This window comes from Meleagris gallopavo, chromosome 5 (assembly GCF_000146605.3).
Source record: "Meleagris gallopavo isolate NT-WF06-2002-E0010 breed Aviagen turkey brand Nicholas breeding stock chromosome 5, Turkey_5.1, whole genome shotgun sequence".
In the NCBI taxonomy this organism is placed as follows: Eukaryota; Metazoa; Chordata; class Aves; order Galliformes; family Phasianidae; genus Meleagris; species Meleagris gallopavo.
The window spans coordinates 47,861,790-47,877,233 of NC_015015.2; the positions used below are offsets into that span (position 1 = coordinate 47,861,790).

Genomic DNA, 15,444 nt, shown 5'->3' on the forward strand with positions numbered 1-15,444 from the left:
GAGTCTGTGATGTAAAGACCAGAGGATTATGTTGAACTGGCATTGACTCAAGTAGAAGTAAAAGGATAGCTACCATTTTAATGCTTGTGCTGAATAAGTTCTAAATCATCTCTGGAGTTTGATGCCCTGCTATTGTCAGTATCTCTGCCAATCCCTTGTGATTTCGTTTTGAGTTTGAAAGGTGTAGTGTGTCACAAAGGCAGCTGGCTTGAAGAATGGTGTTCTTCTTGCACCTTTAATCCTCTTTATGAAATTTCAGTTTCAATACTTTCTCTTGGTGCTGATGAATAGCATTGCTGGAACAGGGAGTAGGAAAGTGGAGAAAGTGTAGAATGTAGTTTATAGGAGGCATTATTGCAATAAGAAGCAGACGTGTTGAGATAGAAATTACAGGAGAAGAGATGGGGCCAATGTGCAGTTTGTGAGATATGATGCTTTTCATAAAAGCCAATAAGCAGGCAAAGTAGCAAGCTTATACTGATAAACTGTAGACTTCAGTACTATTTATATCTTCTGTAATTCTGAAAATCAAACTCCCAGTTGCCTGACTTGAGATGATGTGGAATCACCTTTGAGTAACTTCTGCTGCATGTATATCTGCATTCAGAGCCAATAATGAATGCTTTGGGTGACATCTATAATTCATTTCCAGAGGACAAACAGTTACTGTAGAAGTTGTTTTTTTTTCTATAGACTAGCAGAATAATGCAGTTTTTTCTTCAATGACTAACCACACATTTGTGTTTATAATACTGAAGCTCCAGCCTTAGGACCTGCTGTAAAGAACTGCTGAATGCTGAGAAATGCAAACCTTGTTTATTTCTGTAACTGCAGGGCACTGCAGTGCTCAGATTTTGCGTAACTCTATTTCGGTAAACTGGTGCTAATGAAGAGGTAAGGGAAATATCCCACTGTTCTACAAGGGAATAATTTACTTTTCAAGAGAAGAAACAAGTGAATGAATGTCTATTCCCCCAGGTAAAATAAGAAATTAAAAACAGCCAAAAAAATTCCACTAGCTCATTTTTTCTGAACAGATTCTATACCTGGTGATCTTGGGGAGTTTTTAGAAGTTGTTACCTGCTTTATTCGTTGTATTCTTGTATAACTTCATCAGGCAGAAATCTATCAGATAAAGCAGTACATTAGGAGTATTAATTTTGAAAAGAAACAGTGTTTAACCATCTTAAAAATTAAGAAAGTGGGTTTAGCCTTGTAACAGATCTTGATCTCTTTTTCTGATGTGTTTGTTAGCTTAAAAGCCATGAAGTTTTGTATGTATTGTGACTGACTAACGCAGCAGTGTCTCCTAATATGAAATATTTCCAAAGGAAGGAGAGAGTTTCTGTTGTCCTTTGTTCCCCATTTAATATAGCTGTAGATCAGTGGTGGGTGTAAACTGTTAGGCACCAACATTTGTATTGGTTCTGAAATGGCATTTTGATTTGAAAAACTTAGGGTGTGCATGTGTACTGAGTGGATGTTTAAGATCAGGATGGAGTGGAGAAGAGGAAAAATGATGAATTGGCTGCTCTTGGCTTCCTCTTGCAGAATGGTATTGTGTGTGCATCATTTCTACGAAATAACGTAATTATATTTCAAACTCTTGGAGATAGAACAGCGTGTTTGTTAGGCACCAATCATACCTCTCATCAGTATGTAATTCTTGCTTCTCCCTTGTTTGTGAAATTTCAATAAATGCTTCATGTTTCACGTATTCCTGTTTTGAGTATTGCTATCTTAATTCACAGTGTGCAAACATTTTGCTTTTGTTCTTTTCCTTCTTATGACTTAAGGTCATATTCAAGATTGGATAAAGTGTACTACCCAATATGTTGACATTTATCCTGTTCTAATGAATGCTTTTTGCACTTACACAAATAGATGTTTGAGGTGTCTTGGCACTAAGTTTCAGTTTTGATGTAAACATCCTTAGTGTCTTTCAGGTGCTTTCATCCTAATTTATCAAAAGATTTTCTCTGGTATTCTTACTTTTTTAAGTTTCCAATGGCTTTAATTTTCTTTTGTCTCTTTCAAGTGCTTTAACCTGTCATTCTGCTTAGAACAACTGTGTAGGTGAAGTAATGACTATTTTAGCTCACATTATTATACTTCAAATAGCCTTTTCGGGTCTTACAGCATATTTTGTCAATGTAATAAGCATCCTAAACCAAAAGCTTGAACCTTGTTACTCACTGCACATAGAAAACTCTATTTTGACATTTGTTGGTAATTCAGTTTCACAGGTCATGCTTTAGAATGCATGCCTGTGTTTTAAAAGGCTATCTTCTTACATATCTTAGATTTAGATATATATGGAAAAATAATCATCATATTTCAGGAAATGAGGGAATTTTTGGTGGAATTTCAAAGAAAAGTCAGAGGGAATGGCTACTAAAAAAATCTATTGCCCAATTATACATGAATGTATGTAGTGAATTAAATGGGCCACATCAAAGGTTTCTGGTGATGTACAATGACATAAAGTAATTGATAGTGGTACATAGATCATGTTGAAAGTAATGTCTCCAATATATTTCCATGGAAACTACAACAGATATACAGAGCAAATTCTCTGCTATCAAAAACTATTTTTCAACATAGTCACCACCATTAGCTATACATTTTTACCAGCGATGAGCAACAACCTGCATGCTGTGCTCATACACATCTACACCAATGGATGTGAACTGCTGTTGCTACTGCTGAAACACATCACTCACCACATTGTGAGTGCTCACATCCACTGTTTGGTCTCCGTAAACATTCAGCAAGCATCAATGCATGTCAAAGGCTGCCATTTTTTTCCGCACAAAGGAATTCAGTGACACATCTTTGCTTTGTCAGACTGCCGCTCTGCTGCCGTCTGTTGCGCAGCAACAAAATGTAATGGAATATTGGCTGGAAGGTTCAGCCTCTACTGCCATACCTCTGACATCTGGCCTCTGGCACTGTGGGCCAACATAATAAAACAGGAGGCATTGCTTTTGGAGCACCTCCATATATTGCCAAACTAGGAATACTAATATCTCATTTTTATTTTGGCTGGGGATGGAGTTTTAACAGGAGTGCAAATTTATGATGGCTAATATTTATTCATATATTGAATGTGTTATAAAAATTGGATTTCTAAGTGCCAATGAAAATGTATGAAGACAGACTTGGGGAAGTCTTTTAGTTACTAAAACATTGAGAAATGTGCAGTATGCTATTAATCAGAAAGACAGATATATAAAAAAGGAATGTTGAAAAACATTTATTACTATCCCTGTTTTTTGCAAATAGGCACAATGATTTCAAATGTAGTGTTGGGTATGAGCAAGATAAGGAATGGAAGAACAATAAGAAAGCTATAATCTTCAAGATAAAGCTAAGCTGAGAAATGAATGAATGGAACAGCTTGTTAACTGCTTAGTGAAATGTAAAGTACACAGGCCTCTCAAAATTACAGAGAGAAGTAATCAAAGCATGAAAAAAAAAAGCATAAAAGAGACTGTTGAATAGAAAGTACAGATTTGTTATAGTGGTATTTCTTTGTGTTAAACTTAGTTTTGTCTTTCTGGAGAAGAAATTGTTCTGGAGGCCGTATATTGCTGTATAATAGATTGATTATATTTATGAAATATTTGGAGAATGTTCATAGACCTTTGTGAAAAGGCTTTGTGAAAAGTCTGGAAAACTTTCAATTGTGCTGCTACGTTAACAGACAAATAAGTGAAAACAATGCAGAAATACAGATTTCTGCAGTGTCAACCAAGGAGAGAGCAGGATATTGAACAGTCCCTGTGGGACCTTTGGACCTTGGAGCTGGACTTGGAAAAACCTTGTAAAAGGCCACTAAAAAGGAATTGGGCAATAATAAGAAGAATACTAAGATGTTAAAGTAGTTATGAATTTTAAAGGTGTTCCTATTCTTTGAATTGTCGATGACTGTCTTAAGATGCTCAGCACAAACTAGATGGATTACACAATCACTCTCTTTTGGCTTTATACTAGCTTTTTAGACAGGAGACAACGTATGTTCCAACAACTTATTTATTCTACCTGAAATTTTAATATGCCTTGAAGTATCAGGGAGAGCAAAAGGTTGAGACTTAAATCTGTTAGTTCAACGCTTAAGGACTTTGTGTTCACAAAGGAAAATATGATTACAGATATTTTTCTTTTTTTATATAATTCCTAATATTATATCACTGTAATACCAGAATAAGACTTCAAATAGTCAAATACAGTATTGATATTACTTTTAAAGAAGCTCAAGTTCCTAAATAATGAGTTGTCAGTCTGAATAGAAAATATTTATTTACAAGTGTCAGGAAGATTTAGATATTATAAAACAAGGATTTTGTTAGCTCTGCTGAAAAGACATACAGCTTTCAAGAACTTGTGCCTGAATATTTATTTAAATTTTCTGAATTTTACCTTTATTACATTGTTCTTTGAACATTTCTTAACATTTTGTAAACATTCATGAACTGCTCCTTGTTCACATGAATTTCTAAAGTTAGGGAAGTCCATAATATTTCTGGGATAGATATGTTAAAAATTAAAGAATAGGTTATTGACCGATTGAATATGGTCAGATTTTTGAACCTAGAGGGGATCCTAACTCTAATCTGCTGATCACGTCCTTTGTTTTGTAATCCAACGAGCCTATTGGAAATTTGGGAGGATCTACGTGCTACAGCTGTCACCACAGGAAGTCCAGATAGTGCCATGCAGTAATCTGAGGAGAGAAAAAGCAAAAGGTGACAGGACTATGGCTCTGCTTCTTTCTAATTCTGATTTTTAGTCAATGTTAGAAATTCTAGACATCCATAAATGCAAATTAACTGCTGAATTAGACAATGGAGAACCAGGGGTATGATCTGACACAGTCACAGAACAGATTGTGAAGAAAGGATTAGTTAAAGATATAGGAAAAAAATGAAATAAAACTTAATTGATGTCACTCTAAGATGATTTTTTATGCACTTTGATAGAGCATTTAAATAAACCGGAGAAGGTAGGAACTAACCTAACTGTTGTGAAATAAATATTGTTAGAAAAAATAGTGTGGTAACATTATCATCAATAACAAAGGAGTAGAATATCATGCAGAAGAAATAGCCACTGACTTAATAGAAATGGGATGAGTACAAAACAATACAAAGGTGCAGCCTTTAGAGATGAATAACAGTTTTGTCAGGAGGGTTTCCAAAAAGATGAATACAAAGTCAGTTGGTTGCAGTGAAGGCAGTATAAGGGAAAATTTAGAAAATTTAGGTTTGGAGATGTACACAACAATCTCATTCTTGAAATTTAGGCCTTATGAATGATGTGGTTAATTAACTAGAAAATTTGTGAAAATGGTTATTTAGAACTTTTAAAATTAGATGAGAAATGCACTGAGTTCATTATTAACAAAGGGCAAAGTAGAGTATCTAAACTTTTTTTTTTTTTTTTTTTTTTCCCCATGCTAGATTATTTATCAGGATTTAACACTGCTTAGCTGCAGTATTGCAGCTGCCATCTATAGCTTTACCCTTAAAAAAAGTTTAAAAAGATCCTCTTTATTACTGTTGATTTATGTCTCTGTACTTGAGTTTATAAAGAAATAAGCCTAAGTCATTAAAGCACAGTTTTAAAATCTAATAAATTTAGAGTACAACTGCAGTGCATTTGTTTCCTTGGAAACATTCTATTGCAATTTCTTTAAGATGAGATGCAGTCATTTTAAGTAGCATGTATTTAGGAGATCTAATGAATTTGTCTCTGGATAGTACATAAATATGTAAAAAGGCTGTAGAAGTTGGTGGAACAACTTGTACTTCTGGTTTCTATGGAAACAACCAGTACATTGTCATGTACTTGTGGTGTTATGAAGAACAGTGTAATTAAAATAAGGTGATTTATTCAATGCCTTAGGAAACTAAAGTTATTCTTCTCTCACTGTCAGAGAGAATTCCTTACTGTTTTGTTGTTGTTGTTATTGTTGCAAACAACACAACTTAAATACAAAAGCAGTATATTTTTTCAAATTACATAATGAGAAATCACAGAAGTAGAGAATGGCTTGGGTTTGAAGGGATTTTAATGACCACCCAATTCCAACCCTCTGCCATGGGCAGGTTATCACCTACCCTGAACCCTTACAGAGATGGGGAATCTGCAACTTCTCTGAGCAGCTTTTTCCAATGCTTCACCACTCATCATGGAGATTTCTTCCTTATGTTTTAGCTAAATCTACCAGTTTTTAGTATAAGACCATTACTCCTTGTCCTATTACTATGCTCCCTGATGAAAAATCCTCCCATCTTACTGGTAGGCCCACTTTAAGTACTGAAGGACTGTACTAAGGTCTCCTTGGTGCCTTCTCCAGGCTTTTTCAGCCATTTTTTTTCTCAGCAGAGATGCTCTAGCCCTCTGATCATTCTCATGCCCGTCCTCTACACCTACTCTAAGAGATCCACATCTTATTCTGCACACTCCAGACCTGAGCGCAGTTCTCCAGGTAGGGTCTCATGAGAATGGAGGGAAATAATCACCTCCCTCGTTTTGCTAGCTACACCTCTTTTGATGTAACTCAAGATTTGATTAGCTTTCTGGGCTGCAAATGCACATAATTGGCAGAGCTATTCTCTATCTATTCCTTATCCAGCTTGAAATCATATTTGGGATTGCCCTGAACCAGGTGTAGGACCTTGCACTTGGCCTTGTTGAAATATGGGTTTTCAAGGAGGCCCACCTTTTTATGCTATACCATTCTTATGTTAAAATACTTTAAGAGAACATGAAATTACTTCCTGTCTATGATATTGTCATGAGTTTTGATTAAAACAGCTGCTGTAGCTTTTAGATGGAAATCAAAAACATAAGCTGTGTTTGTCACATTGTTGTTGTTTTGATGTGAGTGTGGAACTACAGAGCAAAGTTTAGTCATCTGCCTTGTCACCTTAGATCGTTTATGAGATCTTATCTCCTAATTCTCAGAGGATGACTGTGCAGGCACATTTCTTTCTTGCCTAAAGCTTGGGGGACTTGAGGAAGGTGAGGTGTGGGAGAGGTCCTGGGTGACACAGACCTGGGATGGCCCCATGTGCTGAGGTGTTCATCAGGAGGCTTTGAGCTTCCTGAGAAGCAAAGTAACAGGCACTGCTTATATTTTATGCAGAGAAGTATTATGGAATATCTGTACAAAATATATACCTTGAATTCAGCATCACAGCATGTTTCTCAAATCCCTGGAGCCATAAGAATCTACTTGGAAATTATTTAATTTGCCTAAATTACCTTTCTAGTTGAATGCCTGCAGCCATGAACTGTTGCCGTTGTAAAGAAGCCTTATTATTATGTCAACTTGTGTTGACACTAGAAACTATTAGGCCTTCCTTTTACAAGGATTTATTTCATGTCCATGAAGTGCATAGTTTGAACAAGTGAATTGTGGTTTTCCAATGCTTATGGGCAATAAATCTGAAAATAGAAAAAAGACCAAAAGTTTGTTATTAATGATCTAAAGTCAGCAGGGTAGGAAAACTGACGCTCTCCCCAAGCAAGTTCCTCAGGCATGTTATGAATTATTGGCTAAGGTAGAACAAAGAAGGTTTTATTATGAGTACTCTTCAGAGCATGGGTGTTATGAAATTAGTTATTTCTGAAAGCCGTCTTATTGGGGGAATTTAAATACTATGTATTCCAAGTTCCCATCTGCTATTCAAAGCATTAATTTATTGTTCTCTGAATCAGTTTTTACTACATGTTCTGATGATTAAACACCATGGTTTTTCTGAGGTACATGTCAAAAGTTTAAATAAAAAAAATAATAATCTTTTATACTAATTTTTCTAATGACATTTTCTATTATAGAGCTAGGATGCGCAGAGTAATTTGGTTGGAAATCTTATTGACTAGCAGACAAGTATGTATGTTTAATAGTTAGCAATTAAAATGTTTGAATTGATGATGGCAGTTTATGTAAGAGTCATACTAAATTTCATCAAAACTTAAAAAGTATTTCCACGTTGCCATAGAATACTACAATCTTTCGAGTTGAAAGGGACCTTTAAAGGTCGCCTATAGTCCAACTCCCCTGCAGTGAACAGGGACATCCGCAGCTAGATCAAGTTGCTCAGAGCCTGGTCCAAGCTGGCTTTGACAGTCCGAGGACCGCATCTCTGGATGGTCTGTCCCAGTGCCTCACCACCCTCACTGTAAAAGACTTTTTCCTTATATTCAACCTAAATCTCTCTTTAGATCTGAGACAATTTCCTTACATTTATTTCAGTTCTCCTGAAGTTCCTACAGCTGTCAAGATTCTGTATGGTTTTCCATTTCATATTACAGACAGCCATTATAAATTGAGTGTATTTGCTTTTTAACTTTTTTCTTTTTTTTTTGGGTCCTACGAAATAGCTTGATTTTCTACTTTACTAATGAACTGTGGGCTTCCTTTTATAACTCAGTGAAGAAATAGCTATGCATGGTGATTTCTCTATAGACAAAGTGGAAGCTATAAATATGCAAATATCAGTTTTGGCTTTACAAAGTTTAATTGCTTTGCATATTATGCAAATTCCTAGGATGAAAAATTGACTCGTGCAGTAGCACAGTTCTATATTCTCTATCTTAAAAATGCAGGCATATTGCTGAAAAACGTGCTGATATTTTGTCTGCAGGTTTACATCTTATTGATGTTATTGGAGTGCATGTAGGATACCTGCATGACCAAGGCTCTTCACTAATTGCAAATGTTATGTTCCCAAACTGCATTTCACGGAGCCTAAGAAAATCACTTGGAGTAGTTGCTACCGTACCTAAATGTGCTGAGATCACAGGAAGCAGAACTGGAAGGGACCTCTGAAGATTATCTAGTGTCTCTCTACCCTACAGTAGGATCAGCTCTTTCTGAACATTTCCAGACTCTCGTAGATTAAGAGCTTGAGGCAAGGAATTGACAAGTTCTTGTGCTGTTCGATACTGTAAATTATTTTTCTTCTATTAGTTTAAAGGATGGAACGGAGTTATAATCTAGAATATTTCATTGCAATTCGTGATTATTCTTTTTTCTAAAAGTATCTGTTCTAATGGTATCTAATGGTATGAGCTCTGGGCCCCTGAACTCAGCAGCCATATGTTATGTTACAGACATTAGGCAGGCACTGGAATGCCTCACAGAATTGAGAACCATTTCAATGCAATACTGTGCAAACAGTGTCTCTGCTCAGCTGGTAATTCTGTGAGGTTGCAAGAAGGGCTAACCTCTGAACACTGTGTTGGAAATGGAGGTTGTTATGTTTTAGCTATCTTGGAAAGAAAGTTTTAGATGTTAATAACTAAGAGTCTTCCAGTGTCCTAGTTTTAAAGATCAGCATATTCAAAGATGAACTACTTTGATCTGGCCATTTGCCTTGAAGTCTCTCTTCAGTGAAGGTAAATCAGAAAAGGAAATCAAAGGTATTGATTTTTCAAGATTCAAAGTAGACAACACAGATGTAGAATTGCATGAAGAAAGTTGGAAAGAAAGGAAATTAAAATTATTCATATATTCCTTAGAATAGTTGAAAATCTTTTGCACTTTAGATCTTCTTCACAGGCTGTTGAAATATTCAGAGTCCTATGGCTGAGGATCCATGTCTGCATGCATCCAGCCCTCTTTGCTATAAGTCCTAAAAGAGGATCTTAACTTGCTCTTAGGACCATGAGCCTATTGACACTGAGATAATAGGAGAAGGCAACAGGGAAACACGAGGGAAATACTTAAAAGGTATTTTAATTTGGGAAAATGATTTGAGAACTCTAGTATATGCTTTCATATCACAAACCTTCTCTAGAGATTGCTCATGTGAATTAATTACACAATTGGAACTGTTGCATGAGGCACACTATTTACTCCAGAGCCCAGTCGTACTTCTAAGCATTGACAACTCTTTTCCCTCTGCCCACTGTTCTCTGCAGAATGGCTGTAAGTGCCTTTGTTTCAGGAGCAGCACAGGCTGCCTTGTGCCAGAGCCTTGGTAGGAGGCATGGGATTGATTCCCTACAGAAAAAGGGAATTCACCCTTTTCACCTGGGAACGTCACCAATATCCCCATCTCTGGCAGCACTTTAGAAGAGCAACTCTGCTTCTTTTTTTTTTTTTTTTAGGACAGGGTGTCAGGTTGAGTTCTTGGTGAACTGGGTTATTTTCTAAAAAGGAGAAAAAGGGGACCTTCTTTGGAGCACATCTGTATGTACCCACTAGGTGTGCAAGCTTTCTTACACAGCAGCATGGGACTGGGAGAGTGTCCTGAATTATGATAGTGTTCCCTGTCATAAACAGTGATTTCCAATTAAATCTAGAATGATCAACAACAATATTCACTTACTTCCTGACATGTCCTTTAAGTTGTGGATTCCTGCTGACATAGTTGCTTTCCTTTCCCTCCCTCTGTAACTAGCTGAAGATTTTGAGAACAAAAAAACCAAAAGATAAACTCATAAAATTTCCTGGAAGAAGAATTCCCCAAACTGATCCTCAGAGCACACTGAGTTTGTAAAATAGAAGGGAGCTTGTGTGGCTCATCTCCACAGCACTGTAGCGTCTACAGCTCTTCTTGGATTCAACTCTAATTCCTTAAGAATCTTATGTATATATAAATATAATGTATAAATTATGCAAACTGCTTTCTTTTCTATCCCATGTTATTTTCCAGTTTTTGAACTATTTACATACATTACCAAACTACTTGATATTCTAGCACTTCAATATTTAAAAATAAAATTTTTTTACATGTTAAAAATATATGTAATTGATTGGAGATAAGTATTAATACCGAGGACGTATTATCATGCTCTTCTAAACTGTCCCAAAATAACAAACTGTCTTGTTCACTAGGTGACAAGAGTGTACAAAGCTGCAGTACAACAGACGTTGGATATACTCTTTCTTCCTGAAGGAAAAGAATTTCTTACAAGCACGGACGCAGTGAGCCGTGACTCAGCTGATCGTACCATCATTGCATGGGACTTCCAAAGTGCTGCAAAAATTTCCAATCAGATTTTTCATGTAAGATTAACAACTTACTATTTTCTGGGTCATGATATTTTTTCATGGTTGTCAATCTTTTAGAACAAAAGCAAAACTTTTTTTTTCATATCGTTGTATGATGCATAATTACTCTAAATGTTAGTCACAGGGTGCTTTATTTTCATACTTTAACAACATTTACTTAATCTTTAAAAACCACCTGGAAAACCGATAGATCTCCTTGTGTTACAGTTTTTATTTTCATTGCTAGTTCACTAAAATCTAAGCCACGTTTAGGCAAGAACATTGCAGTGCTATTCTAGCTTACCAATGATTGTAGTTGCTGTAGCACCACATTTCTTTTCCTACAGTTCTCCTAGGATAGCAAAATGATACACTTTTAATTAGATGGAATGAAGACTATTGACAAATTAAATTTAATATTTGCATAATAACAGCAACCTGATACATGCATACTGATATCTTGTATAACATAATCACAGAGGCAAAATTTACTTTTATCAATGCAGGTACAGTATTTCAGTAATTTGTCCAAGCAAGATATTTAATGGACTAAATTGTCTAGAAAAGCTGACAGCTTCAAAGGAGATTACTACTGAAGTTAATAGATAATTCCAACTCCCTGGATCTTTTCTGAAAACCCAAGTCTAATATCTTATGTAATATAATGATTGGATTGTATACAGATGCCTTTGGCTGGAATGAACAGTTTTCTACTTGCAAAGACATGTAGCAGGTGATCTAATGGGATTGTTTCATGTTTAATTTCCACAGTTATGTCTTTGTCTGCTATTAAATATTTCATCATTCTGAATTGTTGAATTAAAAAAAAAAAAAAGCACTAAATAAAGTACAGAGCAGTCAGGTTTGGAATCAAAGGAGGTTGTCTTTCACAACAACCTCCCTATCCACTACCAAAGAAACAAATAGCAAATACACACAGCCAACCTGTGTGGCTGACAGCATCTCTGAGCTGGACAGTTTTTTCCCTCTTCTACACTGTTTGACCCCTTGCACTCAGTTTCCCCCACAAAGCATATGCAGTTCTTGGTCAACCAGGTACAACACCTAATGCTGTTTGATTTCTGTGCCCAATACATGGCAATACCCAGAACTGTCCGCCCAGTTCATCTCTTCCAAACCCCATAACAAGATCATTGATGCTTTTCCCATCCTACCACGTGGGAAGAGGTATGTATGAAGGGGATTTGCTTCCACATTTGAACTTCAGTTATCCTTGAGCTGAAAGAGGATGTCTCAGTAACTTTGTGTACTATCCTTCGGAGATTCTGCAGTTTAATTATGCTGCAAAAGAAGGTGGGATTTTGATCATTTTCTAGGAAATTGGGGTAGATATTTGATTTAATATTTGACTTTGTGTAAGACTATGTGGATTGTAATGTTTCCTTATGGAGATGACTTTATGATCTTTCAAATTTGTCAAAAAAAAATAACCTAGTTCATTTGACCAAATAATTTATTTCATGCAACAAAACTTAATAATTATTTTCAGGAGCGTTACACTTGTCCAAGTCTGGCTCTGCACCCAAGAGAGTCTACATTTGTTGCTCAGACAAATGGGAACTATATGGCATTGTTTTCCTCCCAGCGACCTTACCGAATCAACAAAAAGAAGAGATACGAAGGGCATAAGGTATTTTCTTTCACCAGAATGATATTATCCAAGTCCAGAAGTGAGACAGAGAGCAAAGTATCTGCGTTTTAATATGTCTGCTAATAGTGCTTGATGATAAATCAGTGATTGGTAAGAATCCTTCCTTTGCTTTCCTATGTGCAATCTTGAGCTATATACACTCTGAAGAAAATAGTTATTAAAAGGCTTTCTGGTACTTAGTAGCCTGATTAAATAAGTTTATGGTATAGATGTGTCTTAATAGAAACCTGGACAAGTCCTTAGTGCATATTTATTTAAATACACATTTTTTTGGTACTATGTTCATTCTTCAGTGTACCACAATTGACTTCCCTGATCAGAATCAGGAGTTACACTATTATTGATTTTTCTTTTTAACAGGTGGAAGGATTTGCAGTGGGCTGTGAATTTTCTCCAGATGGAACACTTTTGGTAACAGGAAGTTCAGATGGCAAAGTGTTTTTCTACAACTACAATACTTCTAGGATTGTTCGTACTTTGTCAGCACATAGAGAAGCTTGTGTGAGTGCAGCATTTCACCCAGTATTGCCATCACTCCTTGCAACTTCTGATTGGGCTGGAGAAATCAAGATCTGGCAATAGCAAGCAAAATAACTTTTCATTCATCAAAGAGCTTGGTATTTCAGACGGAATAAACCATGATATGCAATGTGATATTTGTTGTGATGTGCTGTAGGCAGCAGAGACTGTTATCTTTTCTTCTTGGACCACTAGACATATGCTTTCATAATGCATATTATATGCATTAAGAGGATTCTGTGATTAGCTGCTGAGCAAATAAGTGTTCTCTCTCTGTCTCTCTCTCTTTCTCTCTCTCTCCCCCCCCTTGGGCCCTGGTGATGAATTTCTGCCCTTTTTGTGCCAATATTCTGGTGCTTATCTAGTCCAACCCTGGTGTGAGAATCTAGACTTGAAGAAAATTATTGTCCTTCTTATGTAGCTTTTACTTTAGCTTTCTTAAACCGGATTGTCACTGGCTTAGCTCCTTGCCCTGGTCACTCGTGCTGCTCAAGCAATGCTATATTTCCTTGTTGATATACGGTTCAAGGCAAAAAACATCATCTTACATGTGAGAGAGGGAAGATCACAGGACAGGTGGGACTGGCTTTTCTGGAAATAGGCAGATATTACCAGCCCAACTTCTTGTAAAATGCTCTCTCAGTTTTAAGGGAGAAACTTGGAGCTAATTATGAAGTCTCTAAGTCTGTGCTCCCTAGATTCCTATATTTAAGACTGAGTTTTGAACTCAATTTTATAACTGTATATTATTGAAACAAAACTATGTGTAAGTATTTTTTTTAACGGGAAAAAATAAAGCTTCTTTTAATACGAGGTGTCTGTACTTCATTGTTTTACTCCTGTTAATCTTCACAAGTCAGTACTCAAGATTACCATGAAATTAATTCTGTGTGGGGAGTGGGACGATTAATATGCCACCTGGATTTATTGCAAATGCAGTGCATTTCTCCATACCTCTTAATGTCATATACATATAGAAAATTGTCTTTGTGCCATTCTGTGCAGGGGATGTTCTTTGACATTCAGACTGTAACTGGGCCATTCTGCAGCAAATAGAGAATCCATTCAGCCATAAGACTATATACTTGCATTTTTCATATGTAGCATCTTAAATTCTTCTAATTTGTTTTCATTGGCATGAATGGAGGTGAGATTTTTATTTTATATGCCATTTTTAAATGCTCTGTTGAAATGGATTTTTCAGGGACAAAAATCAGAGCACTCTTGAAAATGGCAGATTCTAATTAAGAAATAAGAAAAATGTAGTCCATTGGTTTTGTAGTCTGTGTTTCTTTAACTTGTAGTAAGTGATAAGCCTGTACTGAAACCATGGTTCCAATTATCCTTGAATTTTTATATAGTTTGAAATCTGGATCAAAATATTGTGACTGTGTAGTTTTAATCATCTTAGCAACAGCTTTGATAGGTTTTAACACAGGGCATTACAGTTTAGTGATCCATGTGAGGTAGTGCAAATAACTACTTATTTTTCTCAATTTCTTGCTTCCTTGTTTGGCAATTAGATTTTTGACATAAGGCTGGATTTTGCATTTCTCCTGACTGTCTCTCTAGCACACAAGCCAGATGGACTTTCAACAAATAACCCGCTCTGTGATTTGAGGGGTTACTCCTAATTAAACCTGTGGTGTTGGTGTATATGTGATTCTTCTAGAGCATATTCCTGAATATCTGAAGGAATTCAGGTGAAAACAAAGCAGTATTGAATACAGTTGCCTGTATTTGGGCTGGCTGAATCACAGCTGTGTGGCATTGCCTAAGAGAGTGGCTCTGTTTCCTTTCCTCCAGGTATTTTAGTTCTAAAGGTGCTCCCACCGCTTTAGAACTTGGGGGTGCCTGATGTGTCAGTATGAAGGATGAGCAGCACTGTAGCAATGCAATACATCCTATTAATCCCTACAAGAACTTATATTGGGCTGTTACATGTTTAAATACAGTGTGGATATATGCTTCTGAAATATATGTGAACTCATAGTAGCCTACTTGAGGAATGCTATATATCTGAAAGAGCTCTCAGTGCCTTCAGCTGAGACCACCTGTGGGTGGAGTGGAAGATCTTGAGAGAGCAGTCTTGGGGAATCATTGCACATACTGCATAGAAAAGTAATTTGCCCTTGTCGTTCTACCTGTGTTGTTGCCCGTGTTTAACTGATGTCCTGAGGCATGATACTGGTGTCTGGCATTTATCCTTTCTGAAATGATCTTGCAAGTATAATTTTTAAAC

General features: G+C 36.4%; 1 protein-coding gene across 4 annotated transcripts in view; it reads left to right on the forward strand.

The window, feature by feature from the left end:
* The window catches only part of WDR25 (WD repeat domain 25), a 61,406-nt gene extending 47,391 nt beyond the window's left edge, over positions 1-14,015 (forward strand). For all 4 annotated transcript variants that reach the window (XM_010711912.3, XM_031553674.1, XM_031553675.1 and 1 more), the window contains 3 exons: positions 10,856-11,026; positions 12,522-12,662; positions 13,044-14,015. In XM_010711912.3, coding sequence (XP_010710214.1) covers positions 10,856-11,026; positions 12,522-12,662; positions 13,044-13,265 — 534 coding nt within the window. In that variant the 3' untranslated portion in view covers positions 13,266-14,015. The remainder of the gene's footprint in view (positions 1-10,855; positions 11,027-12,521; positions 12,663-13,043) is intronic.
* The last annotated feature ends 1,429 nt before the right edge of the window (positions 14,016-15,444 follow it).